Here is a 14,789-nt window from a genome sequence, read left to right on the forward strand (position 1 = left end):
TATCAAAATAAAAAATAATCAAATATACTAATCCAAAAATAATCCAACACATATTAAAACTGCTCCTCTACCTGAGCAACATAAATAAGACAGATGGCCACTCTTACAACATAAATAAGATGTAAACACATAGTAAAAATGTGGATAGTTTTCACAATCTCAAGAACAAAAAGACTTAAAAAGATAACATGTCAACATGTTAAGCTAAATGTTTTTATTAGTAATAAAATTTTTATTGGAAGTAAATAACACCAAATCAAGTACTTTTGGGAAAACATAAAGCTATCTTTAAATATTCCTCCCTGCCTGAACCTAAAAGATCTATCTACCATGCTACAAATTTCTACAAGAATGCAGCTCAAGTCTTGTGTAAAGAACTCCACAGACAGATTAATACTACTTTTTCAAATCTTTACTTTTTTTATTTTTTTAAGGAAGCAGTGGTATATATGTCATCTTTTTAAATGTTTCTTTTGGGAATAGCTTATGGAAAATGGCATGTTGGGACTTTTAGCTCTATGCCCCCAAAATTCTCTTTTGAGAATATAAAGAAGTTTTGTTTAAAAAAAAAAAAAAAGATGGAATACACCTGGACTTAGTCAAAATAATGTGAAAAATAGATGGGTCCAGTGGAAAGTCTTAAGTCTTTTCAATTTCCTCAAAAATGCCACTATATTCTAGGTCAAGAAGGACAGACATCTATCAATTACTTGATAGTTTGATGGACACAGATATATCCTATAATCACTGATTACCACGCATCATTTCTTGTAGATAAACTGTGTTCATGTGATAGGCTGCCATCCAACTTGGATGTCTCTGAGCATTCCAATAATACGACTGAGAAGCAGCAGCATAATATTCTTGCCATGCCCTATAGTAAGCTCTCCAGTACTCCTCATAATCCTGGTAGGTATCAGAAAAATTTAGATGTGCTTCCCTACGACAATCATACCAATCATCTTCCTGGGGTTCTGTGTGTAGTCGATAGGAAGAGTGCCTAGGTAGGTTTCTCCGGCTCTGCTTAGCTCGCTGGTTTGACCCCTCTTTATGCCTTGCCTTTACCTGGATTTCAGGTGATTCCTGATATTCCTCTGGATTGGAAGCATCATTTCCATTCAGGTGTTGTTCTAAAGAGATATGGCCATCCACAGGAGTAGATTCAGACTCTTTCAGTTGAATATCAGAAGAGCCTTCCAAGTATGACTTATTTCCTTTGCTCTGGGAAGAAGTCCTTGAGCTGTAAGAATCACTGTCACTCTCCGAGTCTCCAGATTGGCTACTACTTGCCAATACCTGTACTCTCTCTTCAGTAACTCTATTTCTCACAAAACCATTTTGAGGGTTCACAGTCTGATCCCCAGGACCTGTGTAGTGCCTGATAATTTCCACAGGTTTCTCTAACCCCTCTTTGATATAATGTTCATAATCCTCTACTAGTTCTGCAAAAGTCAGAGTGCATGGTTGATGGATTTTAAAGGAAGACAAACAAGGGATTTTGGGGAGTGACACAGGTAAAGCTTCTTTGACCTGTTGCTGACTGCTGGTAGAATTTTCCACAGGGGTCTGAGCAGAATTCTTCATTTGTTCTTCCACTTGTATGGCACACCCCATTTCTTTTGGTGATGTTGCTTTTTCTATAATTCCACACTCTGAGTGGCTTTTCACAGGAAGCTTTTGTTTGGTGTTAACTTTTGATTTGACTGATAATGCAGATACAGAAGTATTTCTAGAGGAAGCTACGTGGTTACCATGAACTTTCTGAGTTTGAAAGGCTCTATCTATTTTTTGAATATGCTTTTTTAGGGGCTGGTTAGGTGCACTTGCTAAGCCATATGTATGCATAGCAGCTTTAACCTCCACATCCCAATCCAAACATTCTTCCATCAGACCAGGAGGGATGGGATCTACATAAAAGAAAAAAAATATATAAAATTCTCAAGCTGTGCTCAACCAGCATTTTCTCAATGATTTTATACATTTTCCATGGTCATGTAAGTTTAAATACAAAATATGCAAATAACGTACTAAGAAACTTAATATATTAATATTTTTAACAATTAAGCAATCGTGCAATAAAGGAATTTACCTAAGAAATTAAGTCTTATCAATTTCCTCAAAAATCCCACTATGTGTCACTCTATTCTAGGTCAAGAAGGACAGATATCTATCAATCACTTGTTGAAAGTTTGATGAACTCAGATATATCCTATAATTACTGGTTACCATGCATCATTTCAGCCAGGTGCAAAGGCTCATGCCTATAAGCCCAGTGGCTTGGGAGGCTGAGGCAAGAGGAATGCCAAGTTTGAGAAGAGCCTCAGCAAGTGAGGCCCTAACCAACTTAGTGAGACCTTGTCTCAAAAAATAAAAAGGCTGGGGATGTAGCTCAGTGGCAGAGTGCCCTGAGTTCAATCAAAGGAAGGAAGGAAGGAGGGAGGGAGGGAGGGAGGGAGGGAGGGAGGGAAGGAAGGAGGGAGGGAGGGAGGAAGATATAAGACCCGTATATACTATTAAGCAGTAGTTACTCCACCTCTTCTCAAAAAGAGCTTATTCTCAGAGTGATGAACAAGTCTGCACCAAGTTTCTCATCTTTTCTATCCTTCCTCTCTCTTCAGTCCCTCTCCTTTATCTCACTACTGCTGACACACAAATAAGTTATTAGAAAATGAACTGTGCTCTCCAAAGCTTCAACCATAACTCTACCCACCTATATATTCCACCCTATACCCCAACACTCTCTTTTAACAGTGAAGAGAAATCCTCTACAGAAAAAAAAGGGGGGGCTAGATAACTGAAAAGAACTATAGTACTAATACACTTCTAATTTTTTAAAAATGTGCTACCTTCAATTTTCTAAGGCTTATTCCCCAAGTGTGACAATTCGCTTCCACATATATACTCAAGACCTTCCCAAAGTGTGACTGATTTTCATCTTAGGCAGAAAAGACATATTGAGCCCCTGCTTCATAAAGATCTTTACTATCTATTGTTTATGTCCCATGTATGTGTACACACTAAATCTCTTGAGTCTGGATTCTTCAATGAAGACTCTTGATCCTTTGATGAACAGACTCTGACTAAAACTCTGATTCCTACTCAAATGACATCCCTTGCTTATCTAGGCCTAAAATACAGGCCAATTTCCCTCCTTGTCTTGCCATAGGTAACTCATCTGAACAGTTTTGTAAGTTCCCATTCTAATATAGACCTAAGAGGATGAATATCATTCTCATGATTTCTGGGTTGTTCACATTACATAAAGATCCAAATATATCATTTTCTAGCATCCAAAGGCAAATTTTATTTTTATCATTAGATGCTATGATACTGAATCCTAAAAGAAGTCCTAATGCTCTTCTACCAAGTTTCAATTTTTTTTCCATATCAATAGACTTACACATAGAAAGAACTGACAGTTTTAGAACCAATACAGAATTGATTCAGAACCAAAAGATACCTATTCTAAAACATTTTACAAATCAGTACATAAGCTTAGGGCAACTAAAGAGATTTGTAAAAAAAAAAAAAAAAAAAAAAATCATAAAATGAATTATTACCAAGCCAGAATTACTAGAATCCACAGAAATCCAAGATCTGTGCTTAATCTAATATTATAAAATAACTAACAAAATTAAATATAGAATCAATAACATTCTATTTGTTCAATAATACACATCCCACATTCTACAAGTTTTACATACATACATATATATATATATACACACACATGCACACGTACACAATGTGTATGTAAACATTTATATATACCGTTTATAGTGTACATTTACTACAACATGCACATCAAATCATGTTTCCACTCAAAAAGTTTTTTAAGACTGTTTTTAAGAAATCATTAAGTTTCAAATATCTACTATTTCCAAGATGACACTTTAAAAACAGAATGAGCCACTAAGATCAAAAGAAAAACATTCAAATTGTTCAAAATAGTATTCAAATTAAAAATACTATTCCTGGGCTGGGGATGTGGCTCAAGCGGTAGTGTGCTCACCTGGCATGTGTGCCGCCCGGGTTCGAATCTCAGCACCACATGCAAACAAAGATGTTGTGTCCGCCAAAAACTAAAGAATAAATATTTAAAAAAAAAAAAATACTATTCCTTCCCTTGGTGACAAAAAGAGGATATGGCAAGAATTACCTTCATAACAGCTTACAGGAAGTAAAATACCTCACTTATGTCAAAAAACAATAAAGCCAAATTGCAAGGCCATTAACTTAAAAAAACAGAGCTAATATAGTAGAATATTTTCCATTTTTCATGTGCTATTAGTTAGCTTGAAATTCTTTTCCCAATACTTAGCTGTAACACCTTCTTTAATCTGTCTATGCCTGAATGTCCTAATCTACAAAAAGCAAGCAACAGTACAAACCTCACAGGACTGTACTGAGAATTAAGTTAACATACAGTACTGTGAATAATAGCCAACACATCATAAGCATTCTATTATTATTTATCTTACACTTATCATCACTATAATTGTTATGACAACAAAATGACACAGAAAATTATACCTGGTAAAGGAAGAAGATTGATATTACATTTGTGGGCAATTTTCATCATCATATTTTCTTCTTCTCCCCGGCAACAATAGGTAACCGTCAGTCCCAATGTCCCTAAAAGCAGAAGGAGTGTTAGGTAGTAAATCATTTTCACATGACATTCCAAGTCCACCTATCACATTACAGATTCTTCCCATTAAAGAATACACTCAAACTTTTTTCATTTTTCCTTTTTTTTTTTTTTTTTTTTACCAAAACGACCAGCTCTGCCAATCCGATGCATGTATGTCTCCCAGTCCAATGGCACATCCAGATTTACAACCAGATTCACCTTCTCAGCATCAATTCCACGGGAAGTCTTGAATTGAAGAAGACAAGAATTATCTGTCTACATTAATTATAGCATGGCTACCAATGTACATTATATTTTTTAAATATAACCAAGAGCCAAATTAAGAAGAGGAAAATATTTAGGAGCAAAGAAAATCTATTCCTGATAACTAATTTCAAAAACAAAGACTAAAACTTTATTTATTTATTTATTTATTTATTTGTGGCAGAGGGCAGTACTGGGATTGAACCGAAGGATACTTTACCACTGGGCCACATCCCCAGCCTTTTTTATTTAGTCATAGTATCTCACAAAGTTACTGAGACTGGCCTCAAACTTGTGATCCTTCTGCTTCAACCTCCAAAGTTGCTGAGTTTTCAGACATGCATCACCACACCCAGTGGTTAAAGTCATTTTTAAGGAAATGTTTTCCCCAGAATTGGAAAGATAATTATCTTCTGGCATTCTTGTTAGATATACACATACACATAAAGTAATAAGCAAGATCTTTAGATCTGATAATAGAACATGTCAAAATGAATTAGTTATCCAAACAGAATCAGTAAACTTACTAAATCTGTAGAAATGAGGACTCTGCAATGAAACTGCTTCAGTTTAGCCATAGCATCTAAACGCTGATTCTGATTCATGTTGCCTAAAAAGATCCGCCCCCCCCGAAAAGAAAAGGCATATAAAAACAATAACACAATACATATTTACCAAATCTGCAAAAAGCAAGGGACATAACTCCCAATCCTAATACTTTAAATACATCAGTCACAATTAATTCTGTCCTGGGAAAACTTAGATTAAGATCTAAAGTCAGAATCTTTTAAAATATGCTTTAGGCAATTTTCTGAAATTAAAAAATTAATTTTAAATGGTATCCAGATTATGCCTGCAGATATAGCATTACATCTGGAAAGTTATATATGATGTATAACAAATAACTCTTAGAAAAATTAAATTACTTTAATCAATCCTTTGTAAATTTGGTGTTAAAGTAGAATCCAGAGCCCAAATATTAGCCTGTTAGAAAATAGACTCCCTAGTACTTCAGGATACACTAAACAAGCTCAACCTAACAGGCTAAGAAATAAAAGAGCGGCCAGGGTTGTGGCTCAGTGGTACAGCATTTACCTACCATGCATGAGGCACTGGGTTTGATCCCTGGCACCACATAAAAATAAAAACAAATAAAATAATGGTATTGTGTCCATCTATAACTAAAAAATATATTTAAAAAGAAAAGAGAGAACTACAAAAATGATCTCACTAATTAAAATTTCCTTTAAATCTTTCATTTCTATTAGGTCAGCAATAATAACATAACTTTGAGGCAAGAACTGAATCACTTTTGCCTTCCACAAGACCATAAACAGTCAACTCAAAGGTTAAAGGAATAGCTTTAGTGGTAGAACATTTGCCGAGCATGCACAATACCCTAGGTTCAATCCCCAGCACCACCACCCAAAAAAACCCACAAAAAGTCAATTCAGCTAGCAATTCTTAGCATTTTAACAATGTCAAGAAACAAACTCTTTTAGGATAACAAACTTTATTTTATAGATTTAAGTTTTTTGTGGATATAACTTAGAAATTCTAATAAAAATTAAGTCTCTTTGAATACTAGTTTTCTAATTTATTACTATATACCAAGTTACTACTTAATAAAATCAGGATCTTATATTATCTAATTCCAGTGAAAAATAAGCCTGAAATAGCCTTTACACTGAAGAGTCAGGGCAACGTCATTAACAAGACAATTCATGAAGTGGTACTTCCTTCTGACTAGGGAGGCAGACTTCAAGTCAATATACTAAACAAAAATTAACATAAGAGATGAACTTGCCTGAAATACACTCAGCAGGAAAGCCTTTAGAAGAAAGGATATCAGCCAAATGTTGCGCTCTATGAAAAAATAACATAATAGTTTATAATTTTACAAATATTGCCCTATGTCTTTCCTTTCACTCCAGAAGTTCCCCATATGACCTTTTAAATTGTATTACCTGCTGTGCAAATTAGAAAAGACTAAGGCTTGATTAAATGGAATTCTGCTGAAGAGTTCCTGTAAATGCTGAGCCTTTTCCTCAAAAATCTTATGTGCCAAAGGGTACAAATTGACAACTTTGTAATACTGCTTCAAACCTACAAAGAAGTCAAGAGTCATCAGTTAAAACAAACACATTTGCTATATCCTAAAAACTATGAAACAGCTAAAGCCAACTAGGCAAGGAAAAGCTCCAGTATATCATGAACAAACTAAAAATGTTAAGTACCCAAAATCCGTACATACCTATGAGACTTGGATCATTGGAATTCAATCTTACAAAAGTGGGCTCTCTCATATACCTTGTCAAAGCATTAGCCAAAAATTCAGGGTAAGTAGCTGATACTGCCAACATCTGTTTACTAGCAGGCAAAGAAGAATAAATCCAACTGCAAAATAAAACATATATCATGGAAATCATTCAGGCAGTAATCACTACCTAGAAAAGATATAGACAGATACTTTGGGGTACCATTCTTATAGTCAAGTTAGTTATTTTGCTTACTTTATTTGCTCCTGGAAGCTGCCTTCTTCTAAAAGTTTATCTGCTTCATCAAGAATAAAGAGACGAATGCTGCTTGGATTCAAGTAGTCAAGTTCAATGAGTTGTTTAATTCTCCCTAAATTCCAGAAAAAAAGCACACTGAAATATTTATGATGTACTAAATCTGCTCCAATGTTTTACTCCATTCACAGGTTGTAATGCTAAATTTTGTGACTCAATTCTCATTATTCACTTATACATTAAACAATCTAAGAAATCTAATGTGTTGATCTTGCCTAAGCCCACTTTTTCCCTCCCTTTACATTAAAAAAAGGAAAATAAATGCCATTTCTATCAAATCTAGCATTCAATTCTGAGTAATTCATGACCAAATGATTAATAAAGAGGCCAAAGAATAACTGCAATCCATGGTTTAGTGGGGCTTCCAAAAAGTCATCTCATATCTTCTCTTCTCAGAAGCTTATCCCATATGTATACTCAAATATCCTTAGGAATGGAGTTCATAAATTCTGTTGGTAATCCAGTCATATATCAGTCTCATTGGTCTAATGCTCTTCACTTCTAATCAAAAAAATTATTATTGGGACTAGGGATATAGCTCAGTGGTAGAGTACTTGCCTAGCATGCATGAGGGCCATGAGGGCCAGATCCCCCCAACAAAAAGAATATCACAGTTATCAAAGATTCCTATATCCTTACTGTTATTAAAGTGTTTGGTTCCTTAAGAACCCCAGTTAGGTCTTGATATCTTACCAGGAGATCCAACAGCAATATGACACTTTTTAAGTCTGGTTTTGTCTTGTGATAATGGAGTTCCTCCAATAAAGACATGACACTCTAAGCCTTCCATTTTTATTCCAATGGCTGTAATAACAGAATGTATCTGTACAGCAATTTCTCTTGTAGGAGCCAAGATCAAAATCTACAAAAATGTAAAACACCTTTAACAAGACAAAGGAATAAATACACATAACTGGCACATAACTAGCATTCATATATGATGTACTATTTTTCACTTAAATGATCATTTAAAATGATGAGTTTTTATCTCTATTTGCCAATGATATGACCCTATATCTAGAAGACCCAAAAAAACTCAATCAAAGACTTCTAGAGATGAGTTCAGCAAAGTAGCAGGATACAAGATCAACATCCAAAAATCAAAAGCTTTTCTATATTCCAACAGTGTTCAACCAAGGAAAAAATCAGAAAAACTATCCCATTCACAATAACCTCAAAAAAAGAAAAACTTAAATACTCGAGAATTAATCTAACCAAAGAGGTAAAAGATCTCTACAATGAAAATTACAGAACACTGAAGAAAGAAATTGAAGATCTTAGAAGATGGAAAGAGCCCACGTTCTTGGATAGACAGAACTAATATTGTCTAAATCCCATACTACCAAAAGCAATATACAGACTCAATGCAATCCCCATCAATGCAATCCCCATACTAATGACATTCTTCATAGAATTAGAAAAAAAAAATCTTAAATTCATTCGGAAGAATAAGAGACCCACAATAGCCAAAGCAATAGCAAACAAGAAAAATGAAGCAGAAGGCATCACAATACCTGATCTAAAGAGCTGGAGTAACAAAAGCAGCATAGTATTGGCATCAAAATAGACATGAAGACCAATGAAACAGAATAGAAAACAAAGACAAATCCACATACCTACAGCCATCTGATATTTGACAAAGATGCCAAAAATATAATTTGAAGAAAAGATAGCCTTCTGAACAAATGGTGCTGGGAAACTGGATAGCTATATGTATAAAAATGAATCTAGACCCCTATCTCTCACTCTGTAAACTCAAATTGAAATGAATCAAAGACTTAGGAATTATACCTGAAACTTTACAACTGATAGAAGAAAACACAGAGTCAACACTCCATCACACAGGTGCTGGCACCAACTTGCTTACCAAGATCCCCAAAAGGCAAGAAATAAAACCAAGAATCAGTAAGTAGGATACCATCAAACTAAAAAGCTTCTGCACAGCAAAGGAAATGATTAAGACTGTGAAAAGAAAGCCTGCAGAATGGGAGAAAATCTTGGCCAGCTACTCCTCTAATAGGGAATTAATATTTGAAATATACAAAGAACTCAAAAAACTTAACACCCAAAAAAACCAAATAGCCCAATCAATAAATGGGTAAAAGAACTAAACAGAAGCTGCTTAACAGAAGAAACACAAATGGGCAACAAATACATGACAAAATGTTCAATATCTCTAGTAATCAGGGAAATACAAATCAAAACTACACTAAAATTTTATCTCACTCCAGTCAGAATGGCAATGATCAAGAATATAAACAATAAATGCTGGTGAGGCTGTGGGGGAAAAGGTAAATTTGTACACTGTTGGTGGGACCTTAGATTAGTACAACCACTTTGGAAAGCAGTACAGAGATTCCTTAAAAATATAGAAATGGGAACCACCATATGATCCAGCTATCTCACTCCTTGGTATTTTCCCAAAAGAAAGATCTAAAATCAGCATGCCACAGAGATACAGTCACATTAATGTTTGTAGTAGCACAATTCACAATAGTTTAATTATGGAATCAACTCAAATGCCCATAAATGGAGGAATGGATTAAGAAATCATTGTGAGTATATATACATACAATAGAGTTCTACTCAGCCATAAAAGAATGAAATAACGGCATTTGCCAGTATATGGATGGAAATGGAGAATATCGTGCTAAGTGAAATGAGCCAAACTCAATTCAAAGGTCAAATGTTTTCTCTTATATGCGAAAGTTAGAGTGCAATAAAAAAAGGGGGAAGAAAGGACAGGATAACATAAAGAGATCAGTAATGTAGAAGGAGATCAAGAAGCAGAGTGGAAGGATGGGTAAGGCGAGACAATGTAGAATGAATTCTTAGAATATCATGTTATATGCATATAGAAATGCATGACAGGGAACTTCACCTTTATGCATAGGTAGAAAGAATCAATCAAATATAAATTAATAGATAAGTGAAAGGAAGTCTAACAGAGGAAGGAGAATGGGAGAAAGGAGGGAAATGAAGGAGAAAAATGAGTGGTAATCATGAACTGAAATCGAAATCCATGAATGTCTGTCTGTTGGGATGAACCCAACACTATGTATAACTATATACCTCTAACAGAATAAAATAATGAGTTCTTAATTGACAAGGGAAAACACACCATTCATTCATCTATTCATTCAATAAAAATAAGACTTTGGTTGAGGCAACATATTAGCTGCTGGAGAATCAACAGTTAAAAGTCTAAAGTCCTTGACCTTTTGGCACTTTCATTCTGGGATGATGAGATTAAACAATAAATATAAAAAATGACAAGGAGGTAACATTTAAGAGAGCTAAAGGTAATCACAGAGCTAGCTGTGTGACACCATGGGAAATATTTCAGGAAGAGGAAACAACAAATGCAAAGTACAACAAATGTACCTTAAGACAGTACCTGAAGAACAAGAAGGCCCAAGAGGCTGGACAGATTTGGGGGAAAGTGAAGGTCAGACAGCTAATTCCAGGGACAAGATCCCAAAAGGCCTCAAGAGCCATGGTGAAAATTCTGCAACGTACTTACTAGAGAAGAAGGTAAGACTACATGAAAAGAAGAAATTGCTTTAAAAAAAACGACTAGGAAAAAAAAAATGCCAACGGTTAATATTCTCTATAGGTAAGTTTTGTTTTCTAGTACTCCTCTGTAATTATTCTGGATGCTCCAAATTTCAAAAATTAGTATTACTTTGACACACATACACACATAAAGTGTTTAATTTTGACAATGCAAAGATCTTAAACAAAAAATATGAGTCTTATATGGAACCTTTTTAAGGTTTCTGCATTTGACTTGATGCCAGGACCTTAGGAAGTAGGAGGCCTTCCTTTGTACAATATAACCCAGAATTTAGTAAATATATGATAGGACTAAAAAACCTTCCTAGATGATAAATATGGGTATCCCAGGTTAAAAACAACTGTTGAAAATTCATCATCAGATATACATGACTGAGAACTTGAAATAAACATCTGCAAAAACTACTAAATTTCAGAGTAAAACTATAAAGACAATCTGGCATTCTGTTTATATGTAGTATAAGTGTGTAACAAATTATTGTCAAAGAACTGATCTCCAAACCCAGATCTCCTCATAATTTGGGTAAGACGATCTTACATGTACTCCAAGACAACCTAGAAAATGAGATCAGTATGATACATTCACAGAACTTAAGACCATCTGTATAGTAAAGCATCACAATACTATGAACCAAGTCAAACACTACCTCACATCCCTCAAGATATGGTAATAACAGGAAATTTCAAACTTCAAACACTAATAATATATCCTTGGTAATTATTCACACTATCATCACTGAACGACTTTAATATCTACTTTATTTAAATACTTTTTCATACGGTTTAATTCCATTCATCAGATTCACTTCTACCTCTGAGAAGCTATACTTCTATATTTCATCTGACCTTTGATAAAGTACACATAACACACCCACCTCTAAATCCTCTGAGCTAAACTCACCTGAGTACTATAGTTTTCAAGAACAAGAGTGTCCAAAGCTATAGTGGAGAATACGCAGGTTTTTCCAGTGCCCGATTTAGCTTGAACAATTAAATCTGAGGAAGGAAAAAAAAAAAAATCAGGGGCCAGGGGTTGTGGCTCAGGGGTAGAGCGCTTACCTAGCATGTATGAGGTACTGAGTTCGAGCCTCAGCATCACATAAAAATAAATAAGGTATTGGGTCCACATATAACTAAAAATGTATATATATATATATAAAATCTTCACTAGCCAGTACGCACTGAAGCAGCTTAGGTACCAACGTGGGACAAGAGAACCAGAACGGTCTCGAGAGATGACCCAGTTGGGCACCTTTAGTTTTAGTTGACTCTCCGCAGGAGGCCATATCCAGAAGCATGCTTGTTCCCTAGACCTCTACAGTCGATCTTCTCAAACAGAACCACCTGTCAGCGCGAAAGGGTCTAAACTATCTTCAGATTCAATAGTGCCCTTGGCGCCTCGGCCAGGCCGAGTCCCGCACGGGCGCCGAGCGGGTCTTTCCCAGGCCAAGCCGCAGCCGCCTCTCGACCTCCCTTCCTCCCGCCCTCGAGGACTCTCGGGGGCCCCGCCCTCACCGAGCCCGCAGCGCCCCAGCGGGATGGCCTTTAGCTGCACCGGCGAAGGCCTCTCGAAGCCGGCCGCCCGCAGCCCCTCCAGGACCGGCCGCGACAGCAGCAGCGACTCAAAGTCTGCGGGTTCCGCCAGCAGGACGTCTCCGGTGCGGGTCCGCGGACCGCCAATATCATGAGCCGTCCTCAGGCTCCGCACGGGCCCGGGAGTGGGCTCCAGGGCCGAGGCCTCCCCGGCCACCTGCTCCCCTGACATAACGGTCTCCACGGTTGCTACGGCCGCTGAGGCTTCAAATGCGGCCGCCATGGTAGCCCCGCCACCAGATCTCGCGATACTTAGGGCGAGGCGGAGCTCCTGGGAGCGAGAAGAGGAAAAACTTTATTGGCACTCTTCCCGCGAAGACAGTGACACGCCTGGCCTGGAAGTGGAGGGAAGGGACGGAAGTCGACGGCTCACACAGACTGGTGAACACTTAACAGAAAAAAAAATGTGGCCTGGGGAAGGGGGAGGGGAGGAAAAACGAACTACCGGTGTGTCGCCTCCCGCGGTCTGCAGAGGGCGCCGTGTCCCCGCGGTGGGCACGCCGTCCGCCTCCGGCCCTCTTCCAGGCAGGCCCACCGGGCCTGACGCCCGCGCCGCGATGCTCACTACGCGCACCTTGTGACGCACCAGTCGCGTCACTCGCCCCTCTCCTGGCCCCGGCTTCTTGGGCTGCGGTAACCTCTTCCGGAATGCTCCCCTCTCGGCACCCCGCCTCGCTGCCCTCTCAGTGCTCTCAGAAGCCCCAGAGTAGAACAAGATCTGTCGACCCCTGTTCGTTATAGCTCTGTCATCTCCGTGCTCCCATCCCCTAGCACTGAAAAAATGGCGAGCTCTGATCAAACTAAGTCGAAGTGGGATCCTGGCAATTCCCAAATCCCAGCTGGAACTTATATCTAAACTCCAGGGTGGTACATCCCCCTGCCTCCTCAACGACTCGGTTTACACATCTAGTGGACGTCTCGGAGGTAACCTGTCTTGTACGTGCTGCTTCTCCCCCATGTCTCGGGATGGGAAACTAGCATAGCCCTTTACCTTACTGTAGCTTTCTGCTTATATATCACCCGTCAAAGGGATCTTTCTTTAAAGAGAACTTTCTTTAAAACCTAGGATAACTTAGGGATCCTGCCCGCCCCCTGGCCTTTCCCATCTCTCTCTATCCCCTTGTTCTTTATTTTTCTGATACTTCTAACTACTTGAAATCATATGTGTTTATTGTCTGTCTCCCCCACTTAGTGAGGACAAGGAAATAGAAATCTGACACACAGTAAGTACTCAGTATTTATTAACTGAGCTCCTTTAACAAAGTCTTAGTCATAATTCTAAACTTAAATTATTTCTGGAACTTAATCTTATACATAATTATAAAATTAAATTTTCTCTGCTTTTGGCTCTGTGGTACATGCCTGTAATCCCAGCTACTCTGAAAGCCGAGGCAGCAGGATTCCAAGTTGGAGGCCTGCCAGGAGACCCTGCCTCAAAATAAACAATTTAAAAAAGGATGAGAATGTAACTAAATGGTTAGGGAGTCACTAGGTTTAATCCCCAGTACCAAATAGACAGACTTCATCCAACCCCATTCTGTCCTAATAATCCTAGTCTTTGTTTCTCACACAGAGTGACAGCCCACATTCCAACTGATGTAGGAAGGCCTTGGCATGTTCATCCCATTGGAAGAGGATACTGAACATATATGTGTTTTGCTTAGAAATTTGCAAAACATTTAGAAAATGTCCACTATCCATATGAATTAGGGGAGATGATATGAGTGTATGGTACTTAAAATTCCCATCTTCCTCTTAACATCCCACTTCTTTCATCTTCCTAGTCCATAGATGACAAACCTAGGAACCATTCTTCACTCTGCATTTTATCCCTCTTTCTAAAATTAATTTACTGAGCAGGTAATTTTGCCTCCAAATGGTTCATTCATTCCTTTTCAGTTTTTGTAGCATCTGCCCAATGTTAGGCACCCAATGTTAGGCACTTTCCTTACCCCAATTCTTACAAAAACCTCCTCCCCAGAGTTTCTTCTCCATCCTAGCCTATGAACTCCACAGTACTAGAGTGACTTCGTTTTCTTTTTTTCCTTTTTTGGTCCTGGAGATTGAACCCAAGGCTTGCACATATTCTACCATTGAGCTGTATCCCAACTAAGAAGTGACTTAGTTTGATTGTTTGTTTGTAGTACTGG

At 37.6% G+C, this 14,789-nt stretch overlaps 1 protein-coding gene across 2 annotated transcripts; it reads right to left on the reverse strand.

The window, feature by feature from the left end:
* On the reverse strand, positions 1-13,404 carry DDX20 (DEAD-box helicase 20). 2 transcript variants are annotated; one of them, XM_081306871.1, is made up of 13 exons: positions 13,085-13,404; positions 12,562-12,910; positions 11,948-12,042; positions 8,164-8,332; positions 7,411-7,525; positions 7,152-7,294; positions 6,865-7,003; positions 6,705-6,763; positions 5,425-5,507; positions 4,774-4,879; positions 4,534-4,635; positions 4,013-4,082; positions 1,786-1,907 (listed from the first exon to the last, which is right to left on the reverse strand). In XM_081306871.1, exons 2-12 carry the CDS (start codon positions 12,860-12,862, stop codon positions 4,042-4,044), a joined length of 1,353 nt encoding a protein of 450 aa, XP_081162997.1. In that variant the 5' UTR covers positions 12,863-12,910; positions 13,085-13,404; the 3' UTR covers positions 1,786-1,907; positions 4,013-4,041. The 2 variants fall into 2 exon arrangements, with proteins under 2 accessions (XP_081162996.1, XP_081162997.1); XM_081306870.1 differs by lacking the exon at positions 4,013-4,082 and having other exon boundaries at positions 1-1,907; positions 13,085-13,399.
* Between the last annotated feature and the right edge of the window lie 1,385 nt (positions 13,405-14,789).

The sequence above is a fragment of the Spermophilus citellus genome (genome assembly GCF_964194105.1).
Source record: "Spermophilus citellus genome assembly, chromosome: 9".
Classification (NCBI taxonomy): domain Eukaryota; kingdom Metazoa; phylum Chordata; class Mammalia; order Rodentia; family Sciuridae; genus Spermophilus; species Spermophilus citellus.

Bases quoted from the DNA above. Each gene is read 5' to 3' on its own strand.
- DDX20 (XM_081306870.1), bottom strand. From the start codon at position 12,862: ATGGCGGCCGCATTTGAAGCCTCAGCGGCCGTAGCAACCGTGGAGACC. The intron at 8,333-11,947 runs GTGAGTTTAGCT...ACATTTTTGTAG, and splicing joins TTGAAAACTATAGTACTCAG to ATTTTGATCTTGGCTCCTAC. The intron at 4,880-5,424 runs GTAAGTTTACTG...CTTCAATTCAAG, and splicing joins TCCTCATTTCTACAGATTTA to ACTTCCCGTGGAATTGATGC.